The sequence below is a fragment of the Pelophylax lessonae genome (genome assembly GCF_965119305.1).
Source record: "Pelophylax lessonae genome assembly, chromosome: 2".
NCBI classification, from domain to species: Eukaryota; Metazoa; Chordata; class Amphibia; order Anura; family Ranidae; genus Pelophylax; species Pelophylax lessonae.
The window spans coordinates 694,258,031-694,273,327 of record NC_138769.1 but is presented as its reverse complement, the minus strand read 5'-3'; the positions used below and the strand labels follow the sequence as shown (position 1 = coordinate 694,273,327).

Here is a 15,297-nt window from a genome sequence, read left to right as displayed (position 1 = left end):
CTGCCAAGAGTTCCTGTTGCTTTTTGACATCCTTTAGCATTGCTTGGATAGCATTCAGACTGTACACGTGCTTCTCTGCAGAGTGGGAGCTCCAGATCATCTAAACAGCTGGTTATTAGCTCTGACATCAACTATTTTCAGAATATAGCTGTTTGAAAGAGCAGAAATGATCTGTAGAGAAAATGCAGGGTGTTTAGAGGCACTGGTATTCCTTGTAACTGGTATGATTTGTGTATTCACTCCGTGAAGAAATTCTGCAAGCGAAGCTCGTTAGCCTTCGTGGATCATGTCACACAGTCAGCTTGTTTCCTTCCTTGAAACCTTATTATGACAGACACCTGAGCAACAGGAATAAACACAGCAGTAACCTAATGGCTGGTTCTGGAGGCCCTGATCTGCCTGCTACATAATTAGAAGCCATCAGCTCATAAATAGGGGTGCAAGTCCCATCTTTGCATGCATGTTCTTGCACTGAGCACAGGATTTGCAGACACACCCGGTGCTGGCCTATTGTTGAAGAAAGCAACTGCACCTGGCTATTTTCCCTGGTTAGTTGGCTGGGAATGTCTGCTGTTAACATGCACTTTACAGTAACATAATGCTTGTAGGAGAAAGTAGAATGACTTTCAGGTACTGTTAAAGTGGAGCTCATGTGTTTTGGTGTTTATTAGAAGTCAGCAGCTACAAAACGTGTAGCTGCTGACTTTTAATAAACGCACACACTCACCTGTCCCAGGATCCATCGATGTGGTCACCCAAACCGTCGCTTGTCTCCCTTTCCTTTCCTTTCCTTTCTCTGGTGCCGGCATTTCAACTGTGGGTACCTGGCTATGACCGCTTGCGGCTCCACAGCCAGGTGTGCACTTCGCATGCGCGAGCCACGCAGCGCCTGCTGAATGGTCCAGCAGTCTTCTGGGACCTATGACATGTCCCAGAAGACTGCACAAAGGAAGGAGTGGAGCCTAGGCAATCCGAGCTAAAGTGAGAGCAGGCACCTGTCAAAACTAGGTACCTGCCCCCCCCCCCCCAAATAAAAAAAAAAATGACATTACAAACTTGGCATAGGAGAGGCGAGGAGTGCTTCAGGCAGAACTTTCCCTTTTGAGTGGAGCTCCACTTTAACTTTTTTTCTCCCCAGTATATGAACTGCTGATTCATATGAATTTTAAAAAGTTTTTCCTCTTCTGAGTCTAGAATCGTAGACATCCTGTAGTGCATTCTTTTTTTTTATTTTGCTTTTTATTTCCCCATAACTGTATGTGTGTGGTGCTGGTCATCTTGGCAGAGCCCCGATTCCTTGTATCAGAGCTTGCCACCTAATAACTGGTGATCTGAGGAATAAGAAGCAGCAGGAGAGGAGAGGTGAAGAAAGCGGAGATCCAGGGTGAATGTGGCATAAGCAGGGAGATCCTTGCACTGCAGGTCCTCAGGTACAGCTTCCTATCCAACAAGGACAACAGTGATCAGCAAAGTAGTGACATATTCACATTACAGTACCCCAGATGATCTCACACTGCAGATATACAGCTATGGGGCTTAAGGGACAGTCACTTATCAGGAGAAATTCCAGGTAAAATATACATTTTTCAAGGTATTTCGTAGAACATCTGCACTTTTTGGGTATAGGTCCATTGGGCAGTACCAGTCCAAGCAGGCTGAAAGCCTGGTCACTTAGCCTTATGCCTCATACACACACAACGATTATCGGCCGACCGATCGGCCGTTTTTTGTCCAGTGTTGTTGTGTTGGTTGGAATGTGCTCTAGACTGCACACGAATTTTCTCGGCCAACAAAAACCAACTTCAGAAGTGATGTCATGTGCTGGTTTACTTTCCGTGTGTTTTTTCTTCTCTGAGCATGCCCAGTCTTGCTCATCAGATTTTTGTCTGCCGAAATCTGTACTGACTGACCGAAAATCGGCCGTTGTGTTGACGGCCAACAAAAATTTTTTAGCCTGCACACCAGATTTTATTCGGCCGAAAAGTCGGAGTCAGTTGTCGAAAGCATCATACTAACAAGCCGAAAATCGGCCGATCGGACGTTGGCCGAAAATTCTCGGCCAACTATCGACGCGTGTGTACGAGGCATTAGGACCAAGGAAACTGCACTGGTTTTTAGTAGGCTATCTAGAACACACATCAAGGTAAGTATCTACTACATAGCCACAGGTATTTAGTGCAGTAAGGAGTTTGTTATTCTCGTGAAATACTTAATATGTGTTAACGTAGCATAATGTGCTTGTCAGCGAGAGCTGTACTGATTTGCTGAGGCCTCTGGATGAGCAGACCCAGCTCTAAGGTTTCTTGAGAGGGTACAAATATTAATAGCATCCTGTAAATCTCCCCTTCTTGTATCTCTTACAACTTCAAGGGTATCCAGTAGATCAGAGAGAAAATGACTTCACAAAATGTGGCTGACACTCTGAGTTTTCACAGTGGAGCGTTAAGGAGTTGATGATTATGGCCATACAGAATGTCTACACTGTTAGATGAAGAGGCTCGACAATTGCAATATTAAAGTGCGTGAAAAGTCAACTCCCTTGGCTCCGATATTGACGCTGGATAGGGCCTGTACATTCCGTGGTGCTAACACTCAGCTTTAAAGGAGAACTAAAAAGTAATGAAAGCAAAATAACTGTTCTTTAAGCCATTTTATAGTTTAATGTGATCAAAATTATCCTTTCATTTTCTTTCTGCAGCCAGCTATTAATTTTTTTTTTTTATATTATTGCGAAAAACATTTCAAATGGCAGCAGGATGCAATTTATAGACAGGACTTCTCAGAATTCTTAATTCCCCTGCTTATGCCATTGGTTCGCTGTTTTTTCTGAAGTCTACACAGAGCCTAAAATAAAATTTCAGGCACTCTGAGTGTCCTTTTTAAATTATTAATCATGATTTGTCAGGATTCATGCTGCATATTAAGGGAAAATGCCATTGGGAGCAGCGTACAGCACTAGAAACAAAAACAAGAAACTCCTAAAAGCCGAAGGCGATCAGCACACAATGATCAACTTAGTGGGACCAAAGTGTATCAAACTTACAATAACCTGAAATATGTGATATACAATATGCAATACTATATAAAAAGCCAAGGTGAGCTAATATACAGTACATCCAAAAAATTAAATAAAATGCAAGTGGGTAGCCCAAAAAACTAGACCTACTGTATGTTACTGACCCTAAACTAGGTATGCTGCTGCATGCTATGGACGGGGGACTCCACTCCATCTGTGTAATCAAAGCAGAGGGGGAAAGAGGAACACGGCACTAAAACCAGAGTGTGGTATCATCAAGTAAAATACTTAATTAGAAACAATGTATCCTACCCACAGAGTTAAGAACATCACTCCCAGAAGAACATGAGAAACTGCTGGGAAGACCAAATTGGGCCAGCTATTGTAGACTTTTCATGAACTGTATATAATATAAAAGTGTAGCGCTAAAATATCTCAGGAATAATAGACCATATAGTTCATAAGTCCATAGTTTGGTATAAACAATAGAAAGAAATAGCTCATTCCAGAAAGAGATTCCTCAGAAAAAGTGCTGGTTTCCCAACAGCATACACATGCAGATCTTCAATTATCGAAAGCCAAGTGTAAGACAGCCACCACCATGAGGAATAATTCAGCCTCTTACCAGATCACCATGATCCTTATTACAGGGATCATAGATTGCAGAGAAATAAATGGCAGATGCACATCAGGGAAGGTCTCTCTAACCGCTATCCACCGATCGATCCCGCATAATCCCCAGCAATTGTTCAGTCATATGAGGGAAGACAACTCTCACAGCGTGATACTGTCACACAATTTTATTCATACACAAGTCCCAGATCAATACAGCGTGTCATATGGAATCTCCTTAGACGCATATGAACCGGTACCAAACCAAAAAGATGGCCGCCGTGTGTCTCGTCCATAGCGGCGTGACGTGCCGCAAGCTCCTCCTACGCGTTTCATCACACATCTGACGTCGTCAGGGGGTGTGGCTTTGCAGCAAGTACTGTCAATTTTATAGGCTACGGAGCGGACAGGCAGAGCCCTAAGATTGCGGTCCGGATCCAGGAAGCAGTCGTTTCTGCGTGTCAGCCCCGAAAGCAGATGTCAACCAACGAATTAGATAATAAACAATTTAGTAAATTGTACACAAAAATCCATTCAAGGATATCGGGGTCAGAATAATAATAAAAGGTTCATTCTAAATCCACGGACCTGTATGTTATGTATTTCATGAACTGTACCAAGCAGTAGGACTACTGTCATCAGAGCTGGGTTCTTATAGTGGAACTTTACCCATAGCCACTTGATAAAAATAATGTTCTTTAGCAAGTAACATACAGTACATTCAACATAAATAATTATGCTACCAAAATGAGCGTGTTCTGTAAATTGCCTCTAGGATTTTTACTGTTTCTTCTTGCTGGAGACTACCATTTTTCTGAAGCACAGAGCCCCTGAACAGCAGAAAATCTGTAGGCTATTGGCAGATCGGCCTCTACAAATTCGCCAGTGCCTAAAAATAAAGAGCAACTGTGCATGTGCAGAGCAGGGTTTAATGTTTTTTATCCCTATACCTGCAAAAGGGGCCAGCTTGAAGTGATCCAGCAGGACTTACGGTAATTTTCTGACTAAAGTCCCATTTTATTGACAGATTTTCCCACATAGAGTATAGTGTTGAGTCCATTAACAAGGCTTATGAGAGAGGATATTGTAGGTACACAGATCTTCCCATGAAATCCACATAGACTGAGGCTTTTGAGGGTCCCGTTTTTTCCACTAGGTTCAGTTCCAGTCTGGAGGGTCTTGGAGTATCCTTCAATGTGGCCAGAAACTGACCACCAGGATCTACGATCGTACTTGAGTGTTTTTTTTAGAAAAGCCAGGAAAATAAAATACATTATAGCACCTAATAAGCTAACCAAGCCCAGGGCCAGTCTTGGCAGAATTTTTTTTTTTTCAAATAAAGCATTTCTTATGACAAAATAGCACTAGGACTGATCATATGATTATAGGAGGAAGTAAGTGCAGTGGATGAAGTTTGCCTATATCCTTGCAATATACAGTATATGGCTGACCCAGTGATTTTTTTTTTTTTATGTAACTATCTCAATAAAACATCACAAATCTACTTTTAGTAAAAGCCCTTTGAAGCATTTAGATGCCCATAGACTAAGGCTCCTTTCACACTATCCGTCCGTTGGACGGATTCCGTTTTTCTCAGCGGGGGATCGAGCCGCCGATCCCCCGCTGAGCAGCAGGAGGACAGCTGTGTCTCCGTGCTGTGTGCGGAGACACAGCTGTCAGTTCCCCATCCATCTCTATGGGGGAAATGGGATGGGAACGGACCGTCGGTACGCTCTCATCCGATCCGCTGGATGGATGGAAAATAGGGTTTCCATCCGTCCAGATTTGACGGATCGGGCCGGATGTCAGCGGACATGTCTCCGCTGCCATCCGATGCCCCATAGGAATGCATGGGGGGACCGTTCAGATCCGCCAAAAAAAACAGACAGGCGGATCTGAACTGTCCGCCTGTGTGAAAGGGGCCTAAAGAGGATGGTCTGATGTGTATGTTTGATCAGATCTCCCCTAAGTTGGCCATACACTGAGTGAATTTCAGCTGGTTCCTAATTGAACCCGGCCAAAATTTGATGCGGCCCTGTCGGCGACCTTCCAGCCAGGTTCCTTTGATAAAACAGAGTTGCTGGGTGGACAGTCGGCTGAACAGCACCTGCATCTAATCAAAATGCAGGCAGTTTGTGTATTCTGACAGATAGCATCGCTGCCTGTCAGAATACAATAGAAACAGCGGGAGTTTCGTTCATCTACACTGTTTAGCACGGAAGGAGGAATCTGTGGATGTATGGCCAGCATTAGCCATGCATCATTCATCATCAAAAATAAATTAACATTCCCATATTTATTTATTGAAAGGGTACATTTTTCCCTGTGGAGGGGTGCTGTGATTTGACGAGGGGTGCCCATACTTTTGCACAGGACCCTAGCTGTTTGTGATTGCCTGTCTCCTTAAGGATGGCGTCCAAGCTGACAGTGAGGGAGAGAGAGCGCACTCTGTCATCTCTTGAATTTCATATGGCTTGCAGATAAAAGGAGAATCTCTGGCACCTCGCTTTCTTCCAGCCTGCTAACCTTTATGGCTCCAGTCTATTCCTTTCAAGACATACTTGTGATCTTATCCTAGCTATGCACCAGGCCTCTAGACTTACTGCTCAGTAGAAATGGCTGATTCTATTTATGCCCCAAGCACACTTTATTATTAGGCTTCTCTTATATGTTAAAGTTTAGGTTGTGCATTCAAGCATCTGCTGGAGAAGGAGTTCTCAGGGAATAAGACCATTCTATTTCCTCTAGATTGCTGCTAATTTTGGGCAGTTTAGAGAGTATTCAGGCAAATTCAGAGTCCCGCTGAGAAGCACTGTGAAGGAAATCTCGGCTCACCCCCCTTACTTATTATATGTATAAAACCTCATTAAACCGTTTGTTACCCAAACACTTCATATTCCTGATATGTGCCTGCTGGACCATGTACTTGTATGAGAAAGTCTCCTGTTATCTTTGTATTGCTTCCTTTATGTGAAATCCCTGGTGTTCCGGCTAGTTTCCTTTCTTTCCTATCAAAAACTGACCACTAAGCAGGAGAGCACACCCGTGGTCAGTTCTCTAGCTATGCTGGGAACTCCGTGTACTTTCCTCCAATGATCAAACTTGTCCTGACACGCCCCACACTGCACAGCCATTTCCTGGGAAACTCTGTGTACTTCTGCTTCTTCTCCCCCCAGCTCTTATTCAGCTGAGAACAGAGGGAATGTGATTACTTATACAAAAAGGGAAAAAAAAGGGTATTTATAATGTTTTTTATATCTATGCAAAAAATGTTTTGCCTTTCATTTCTTTTTTACACTGAATGGGTTATTTTACAAGGTGATCGTTTACAATCACTTTTATGCAAATGGGAAATGGGTTGCCATTGCTGAAATGCTAATTGTCTGGCTGTCATGTAGATCCAATGACTTTAGACCTTGAGTCACAAACCTGGAATGGCGATGCAGATCATGACTGTAATCACGTGCCTTGCATGCCTACCCCAGCATTGTGTCTCAAAAATTGTTAGAATCTTTCCTACTTGAACGCTCTGCAGCCTTTGATACTGTTGACCACCTGCTCCTTTTCAATAAACTCCATTCCTTTGGCCTCCAAGATTCTGCTCTATCCTGGTTCTCCCCCTGCCTATAACAGCGCTCCTTCAGTGTTAGCTACAACTCTGTCTCCTCCTATCCATTGCCCCTGCAACCATCAATCCCTCCCCTCATGCCAGGGTACTAGGTGTAATTCTAGACTCTGACCTGTCCTTTCCACCCCAAATCCAATCATTGTCAAAAGCTTGTAGACTTCACCTCCGTAACATCTCTAAAATACGCCCCTTTTTAACAAATGAAACCAGCAAGCCACTCATTCACTCCCTTGTTATCTCTCGCCTTGACTATTGTAACTTCCTTCTCATTGGCCTACCTCTCTATAGGCTATCCCCTCCTCAGTCTATCATAAATGCTGCTGCCAGACTTATCAACTTTACCAACCGCTCAGTGTCTGCCACCCCCCTCTGCCAATCCCCATACTGGCTTCCAATCGCCCAGCAAATAAATTCAAAATACTAACAACAACATACAAAGCCATTCACAACTCAGCCCCCAGCTACATCCCCAATCTTGTCTCCAAATATCACAAAAAAGGGGGGTTTTTAACCACTTTACCCCCGCTCACTGTGCCTCGTTCCCGTCCAGCGACATAGACCTACGTCGCTGGACTCCTCCCCTTGTGGGTGGCGCACGCGCGCGCCACCGGAGGCTCGCTCCCGCTGTATTCAGTCACAGCGGGGATGTCGGGCCAGGGGAGGAGCGGCCGCCGCTGCTCTTCCCCGAACGTCGGGGAATCGAGTCTGCAGATCCGCCCGCTTGTGTAAACAAAGCGGGCGGATCTCCTAAGTGACAGACAGGGTCAGATTGCAGGGTTCAGCATAGCTGAACCTGCGATCTGTCCCTGTGTCACTCAGTCACCTCCCCCCACACATGTTAGTAAGCACCAGGCATACATTAACCCCTATGTAAACAAGCTGTCTGTCATTCTCCCCTGTGTATGAATGGTGATCATACGGTTCTACTATGTAGGACCGTTGATCACTGTTCATACACCTCAAGCCACAGCCAATCACAGTTAGAATCACGCCCCTAGGGACACATATAACCCCTCCCTCTCCAATAAAATTAACCCCTTCCCTGTCAGTGTCATTTTTAGCACTGATTACTGTAGTAATGTCACTGGTACCCCCAAAAGTGTCAAAAATGTCAGTCAATGGTCCGTTCTGTCCGCCGCAATGTCGCAGTCCCGCAAAAAAAATCACAGATCGCTGCCATTACTCGTTAAAAAAAAAAACACCAAAAATGACAGAAATCTTTCCCCTAGTTAGTAAACGCAATAACTTTTGCGCAAACCAATCAAAATGCGCTTATTGCGATTTTTTTTTAACCAAACATAGATAGCAGAAAACAAATTGGCCAAAAATTTAAAAAAATTTAGATTTTTACATTTTTTTGGGGGTGAATTTCATATAAAAAAATGTGAAAAATATTGTTATTTTTTCAAAATTTACGCTCTTTTTTTGTTTATAGCGCAAAAAGTAAAAAGTGCACAGGTGATCAAATACCACCAAAAGAAAGCTCTGTTTGTGGGAAAAGAAGGACGTAAATTACGTTTGGGTACGGCGTCGCACGACCGCGCAATTGTCAGTTAAATTCGCACAGTGCCGAATCGCAAAAAGTGGCCTGGACGTAAGACAGCAAAATCCTCTGGTGGTAAAGTGGTTAAAAGCAGGCAGGATCCTGATCACCTTTATTCTCACAGGTCCAATCAGGTTCAGGAGTACTGCCAATCATTTGGGTGGAGTTCCCCTCATTAGATCAAAGCTAGTAGCCAAAAAGTGGGGTGGGTGGGAGAAAGGAAAAACCCGAAAGTAGTCCTTGGCTCAAAAAAGGAAGAGGGAACTGACAGCGGTATACTCCTGGTTAAATCTTTATTTAAATATATATACAAATTAGAAATCTAAATAGGCATTAACAATAGGTGATTGCATATTACAACTAAAAGATTACAAAGTTGTCAAGTTAAAAACGCATGCCCATGGACTCAGCTGTGCCACTACTTCCACACGTGTCAGTCAAACAAGGTTAGCCAACAGTGTTATGGGTGAACAGTAAAATATAACAGTAGGACTTAGAGAGAGTCCCAGGAAACCTCTAGGGCAGGGGTAATGAATTAAAATTCAAGGAGGTCCGGTCGCTAAAATTTTCATTGGGCTGAGGTCCGAATCTCAAGTCTGTGCTGACTCTGAACAAAATGTGCCCACCAGCTTGACCCTTAACATTAAATATGCCCATCAGCGTGCCCCTTAGCATAACATTTGCCCGTCAGCGTGACCCTTAACACAAAATAAGGGGCACGCTGATGGGCATATTTTTTGTTAAGGGTCATGCCGATGGGCACATTTTATGTTAGGGGGCACCCTGATGGGCACATTTTATGATGGTGGGATTGCTGATGGGCAAAAAAAACGTGTAAATCAGCGTTGCTCTTAACATAAAATATGCCCATCAGTGTGTACCACAGCATAAATATGCACATCAGCATGCCCCTTAACATAAAATATGCCCATCAGCGTGACCCTTAACATAAAATATGCCCATCAGCGTGCCCCTTATTTTGTGTTAAGGGTCACGCTGATGGGCAAATGTTATGCTAAGGGGCACGCTGATGGACATATTTTATGTTAAGGGTCACGCTGGTGGGCACATTTTGTTCTGCCCATCAGAGTGCCCCTAACATAAAATGCGCCCATCAGCTTGCCCCTTATTTTATGTTAAGGGTCATGCTGATGGGCATATTTTATGTTAAGGGTCATGCTGATGGGCATATTTTATGTTAAGGGGCATGCTGATGTGCATATTTTTTGCTGTGGTACACACTGATGGGCATATTTTATGTTAAGGGTCACGCTGATGGGCACATTTTATGTTAAGGGTCACGCTGATGGGCAAAACAAAACGTGTAAATCAGCGTTGCGCTCAACATAAAATATGCCCATTAGCGTGCCCCTTAACATAAAATGTGCCCATCAGCGTGTCCCTTAACATAAAATATGCCCATCAGAGTGCCCCTTAACATAAAATATGCCCATCAGCGAGTCCATTAACATAAAATATGCCCATCAGCGTGTCCCTTAGCATAAAATAAGGGGCACGCTGATGGGCACATTTTATGTCAAGGGAGCAATCTGATGGGCATATTTTGTTTCTTTTATGGGGCACTCTAATGAGCACAACAACACATGCCAGTCTGCACACTTCAGGGTTTTTTTTTTTTTTAATTGCATTATTCTCCTCTAAAAATGTGCTCCACATACCTGGAGCCAGCTGAGTCAAAAGCCGCGAACAGGGGGGCGGGGCGTGCACATAGTGTCCGATGTGAGGGAGCCGCAGTCAGGAGCAGAGGGCGGGGCGCGCGAGTGACGTCACGCCCCTACTCGCGGCCCGACAGGACACCGCGATGTCCATTAGTCAGTTGCAGGGGGCGGGGTGCGCGCGGGACGTCACTCCCCTACTCGCGGCTCGAGCGGGACGTCACTCCCCTACTCACGGCTCGAGCAGGCCGTCACTCCCCTATTCGCGGCTCGCGCGGGATGTCACTCCCCTACTCGCGGCCCGACACAACAACGGCTGCTAGTGAGCCGGGAGCCGCAAGCGGTCCGGGCAGAAGCATCTCGCGGGCCGTCAATGGACCGCGGGCCGCCATTTAGTGACCGCTGCTCTAGGGCATGCACTGAGTGTCAGTATTCTTAACTGAGGACCTTCAGGCTCTCTACTTTTGCTTGAAAAAGGTACATACTAGGGATAGACCAATTATCGGCAGGGCCGATATGCACTTTCCCCGATATATCGGTATCGGCCCCGGAACTGGTTGATATTGCTGATATTTTTGTGACGTCATTCTGCGTTCTTAGGCCTCCTCTCTCCCCTTGGGCAGCCTCATCTAGATTCGGGACTAGTCTCGCGGGAGTGTATCACAGCCATACACCCACCCACAGCAGCCCCGTGCCAGCCAGCCACCCACCCACATCCACAGGCCCTGTACCAGCAAGCCAGCCAGCCACCCACAGGCTCTGTACCAGTTAGCCACCCACAGGCCCTGTACCAGCAAGCAGCAGGCACTGTACTAGCCAGCCACCCACAGCCCCTGTGCCAGCCAGCCACAGCCCTTGTGCCAGCCAGCCAACCACCAGAGTGCCAGACAGCCAGCCACCCACAAACAGGGTGCCAGACAGCCAGCCACCCACAGGCCCTGTACCAGCCACCCACAGGCCCTGTACCAGCCAGCCACAGGCACTGTTCCAGCCAGCCGCCCACAGGCCCTGTACCAGCCAGCCACCCACAGCCCTGTGCCATCCACCCATCTACCACAGGGTGCCAGCCACCCACCACAGGGTGCCAGCCAGCCACCCACCACAATGTGCCAGACAGCCAGCCAGCCACCCACCACAGGGTGCCAGCAAGCCAGCCATTAAGCATTAAACAAAAATGAACATGTTCAGTACCAGATTTGAGTCAAAAATTCTTTACTTTTCAAAACTTTTAATGTACAAAATATTGGCCCATATTGGCCGATACCGTTATGTTGTGACAAAAATATCGGTATCGGCCCTGAAAAAAACATATCGGTCTATCCCTAGTACATACAATCACATAGTAACAGATGCATTTGGGATAGTGTCGTGGTAATCAGACAGAATAATCTGCATTGAAAGAACTGTTATCCAATTGGATGATATCAGTTGTGAAAAGACCTCCAATACTGCACTGTGGACACACATGAAGTAGGTGCTTTTAGATCAAAAAATGCAGACAGGGTATACAACCATACAACCAAATGATATCTCCTGATAAAGTTTTAGTTCAAAGAACCATCAGACCTGTATGTATACACAGCACGGGTACAGAAGTATCAGACAAAAGTGAAAGAAACAACCAGTCTAGAAAGTTACTAGACAGCGCAGCAGTTCCCTACAGATAAATAGTAATATCCACCATCCCCTATACGCATATAGTAGTGAGACCAGGTATCTGCACAAAGCAAACGTAATCACTGGTTGCTTAACACCCCGTTCTCCAGGCTTTTCCTAAAGAGTGGCTAATCACTGGTAAAACAGGGAGGGGGGCGTCTGGCTGTTTATTTCCGGTTTCCTGTGGACTTCCGTTTTGCAGGAGAGTAGAAGGGCTACAGGGTGGTAAAAGGCCCTGGCAGGCTTGAGATGGTAGGCATGCGTGGGTGCAAACACCAACACATTTTACCCACTTGCTCTGTGGGTTTCTTCAGGGACAAATAGAGATCCTGGAGGTCCTCAGTTAAGAACAATACTGGTACTCAGTGCGTGCCCTAGAGGTTTCCCGGGACTCTTTCAGTCCCACTGTTATATTTTACTGTTCACGTATAACACTGTTGGCTAACCTAGTTTGACTGATACGTGCGGAGTAGTGGCATAGCTGAGTCCATGGGCATGCTTTTTTAACTGGACAACGTTGTCATCTTTTAGTTGTAACATGCAATCACCTATTGTTAATGCCTATTTATGTTTCTAATTTTTGTATATTTTTGAATAAAGATTTAACCAGTAGTATAACGCTGTCAGTACCCTCTTCCTTTTTAGAGTCAAGGACTACTTTTGGGTTTTTCCTTTCTTCCACCCACCCCACTTTTTAGCTGCAAATATCTCCCAAACTGTCCTCTCAAGACCTCCTACTCTCAAGCATCCTTGTCCCCTCCTCCCATGCTAGTCTCCTGGATTTCTCAAGAGCCTCTCCCATCCTCTGGAACTTTCTACCTCAACCTTTCCGGCTATCTCCTGCTCTAGCTGCCTTCAGGCAATTCCAGAAAACTCATCTCTTTAGGGAAGTCTATCACGCCTCCAACTGATCTTTTACCACGTCCATCAGCTAATTTCCCACAGTTACAACCGTTTGTACCACCTGCCCCCCCCCCCCTATTAAATTGTAAGCTCTTCTGAGCAGGGCCCTCTTAATCCTCTTGAATTTTATTGTATTGTAACTGTATTGTCTCCCTTTTATATTGTAAAGCGCTGTGTAAACTGTTGGCGCTATATAAATCCCGTCTGGTAATAATATAATAATAATAATAAAAGGACCTAGTCACTCCTACGCATTGCGTTATGGCATGTGTTAGCCTGTGTTGCCTTAAGGCAACCAACTGATCATAAATGGGCTGCCAACTCACCACAACAGATGAAAAATAAATACACATAACCCCCTTTTAAAAATAAAGTGCACCACAACACACAGTTTATGCATTGTGCTTCACTGAGGGGCATTGGGCTCTTCTGTACAGTGCATTGGGGTGCCATTCAAAATGAGTGGCAGTGCAACACAACGCACATAGAGTCTGGGTGTTACCATGCATTATCAAAATGCACAAGTGTGAATAGGCTTTTAATGTCAGAGAGAGCCATGTGTGTTTTTGCTTGTCAGCTTACCCATGGATAATGTTGTGTTTCTTTTGTGTTATCCGCATTTTAATCAACTTGGATTGTTTCTGTCGATGAGTGTATATTGATGTTTTTTTTTTTTTTGTTTTCTTCTTGTAGGTACTATTATTTTGCATCACTGCTGCCCTGTACATGTTCTTTTTCCGGTAAGTTCAGCCACCTCCATTTACTATATATTAGTTGTTCAGAATGCCAAACTTCAAGAACTGGTGGATAGAATAGTCCATCAATACTGTGTGTGGTGTATGCAGCACTTCTACCATCAGCACATGCTGTCATGCTCATATAGTTTATTCAAAGCCAGTACATTTCTGAGTGCAAAATGTAAAATCCCTATTAGATTTTGTTTGCCGTTAGAGATATTTCCCAACTGCAGCTTCTGATCAGTGTGTTCTACAGTGACACGTCCTGCTGTCAGAATAGTGTCCTGGCAGAGGGGATTCCTCCATCCGCCTAGTTTTGTGTGGATGGAGGAACTTGCTGGCTGAGCAAAAGAAAAAAAAAAAAGTGTATGGCCAGCTTTAGTTTTTACCAGATCAAGTGCCCTCATTGGAGGATTTCCCCTGTATTTTTCTTTCCTATTGACAGGGGTCACCAGGACAGGTAAGGTAGGAACACTATATTACCAAAAGTATTGGGATGCCTGCCTTTACATGCACTTGAACTTTAATAGCATCCCAGTCTTAGTCCATAGGGTTCAATATGGAGTTGGCCCACCCTTTGTAGCTATAACCGCTTTATCTCTTCTGGGAAGGCTGTCCACAAGGTTTAGAAGTGCATCTATGGGAATGTTTGACCATTCTTCCAGAAGCACATTTTTGAGGTCAGGCACTGATTTTGGACAAGAAGGTCTCCCCTCTAATTCATCCCAAAGGTGTTCTATCGGGTTGAGGTCAGGGCTCTGTGCAGGCCAGTCAGGTTCCTCCACCCCAAACTCGCTCATCCATGTCTTTATGGACCTTGATTTGTGCACTGGTGCGCAGTCATGTTGGAACAGGAAGGGGCCATCCCCAAACTGTTTCCACAAAGTTAGGAGCATGAAAATGTCCAAAATGTCTTGGTATGCTGAGGTCTTAAGAGTTCCCTTCAATGGAACTAAGGGGCCAAGCCAACCCCTGAAAAACAACTCCACACTATATTCCCCCAAAGACATACTCCTAAACCTTGTGGACAGCCTTCCCAGAAGAGTTGAAGCTGTTTTAGCTGCACAGGGTGGGCCAGCTCAATATTGACCCTTATGGACTAAAACTGGGATGCCTTTAAAGTTCATGTGCGTGTAAGGGCAAGCGTTCCAATTCTTTTGACAATGTAGTGTATATCCAGGGCCGCCAATAGGGGAAGACCACCAGTCCTCCTGTAGGGGGCCTGGACAGTGAGGAGTATCGGTGTGGTGGGATGCATAGTGGCAATGCACTATGCTGCTGTCCCTGCAGCAGCAGTTGTTACCCCTCTCTTCCTGATGGCTTTCCGCTGCTGGAGGGAGAGACACACAGTGCATCGTTCCTGTAATTGCCTCCCCGCTGCACCGATTCTCTCTCCCCTCCCCCGTCCTGCCCACATCTGATCTTCATCCCCTGTGTGCCTTGGACAGTCCCCACAATGGGGAACAGTTTGCCTCAGCTTTTCATTTTACGGTGCCCAGGACCATTTCAGTCTGGTCATAGGATTT

At 45.2% G+C, this 15,297-nt stretch overlaps 1 protein-coding gene across 1 annotated transcript in view; it reads left to right on the top strand.

The window, feature by feature from the left end:
* TMEM135 (transmembrane protein 135) overlaps positions 1-15,297 on the top strand; it is a 612,430-nt gene that overhangs the window by 435,859 nt on the left and 161,274 nt on the right. The window contains exon 6 of the mRNA XM_082245904.1: positions 13,728-13,774. Within this exon, the coding sequence (XP_082102030.1) occupies positions 13,728-13,774 (47 nt within the window). The remainder of the gene's footprint in view (positions 1-13,727; positions 13,775-15,297) is intronic.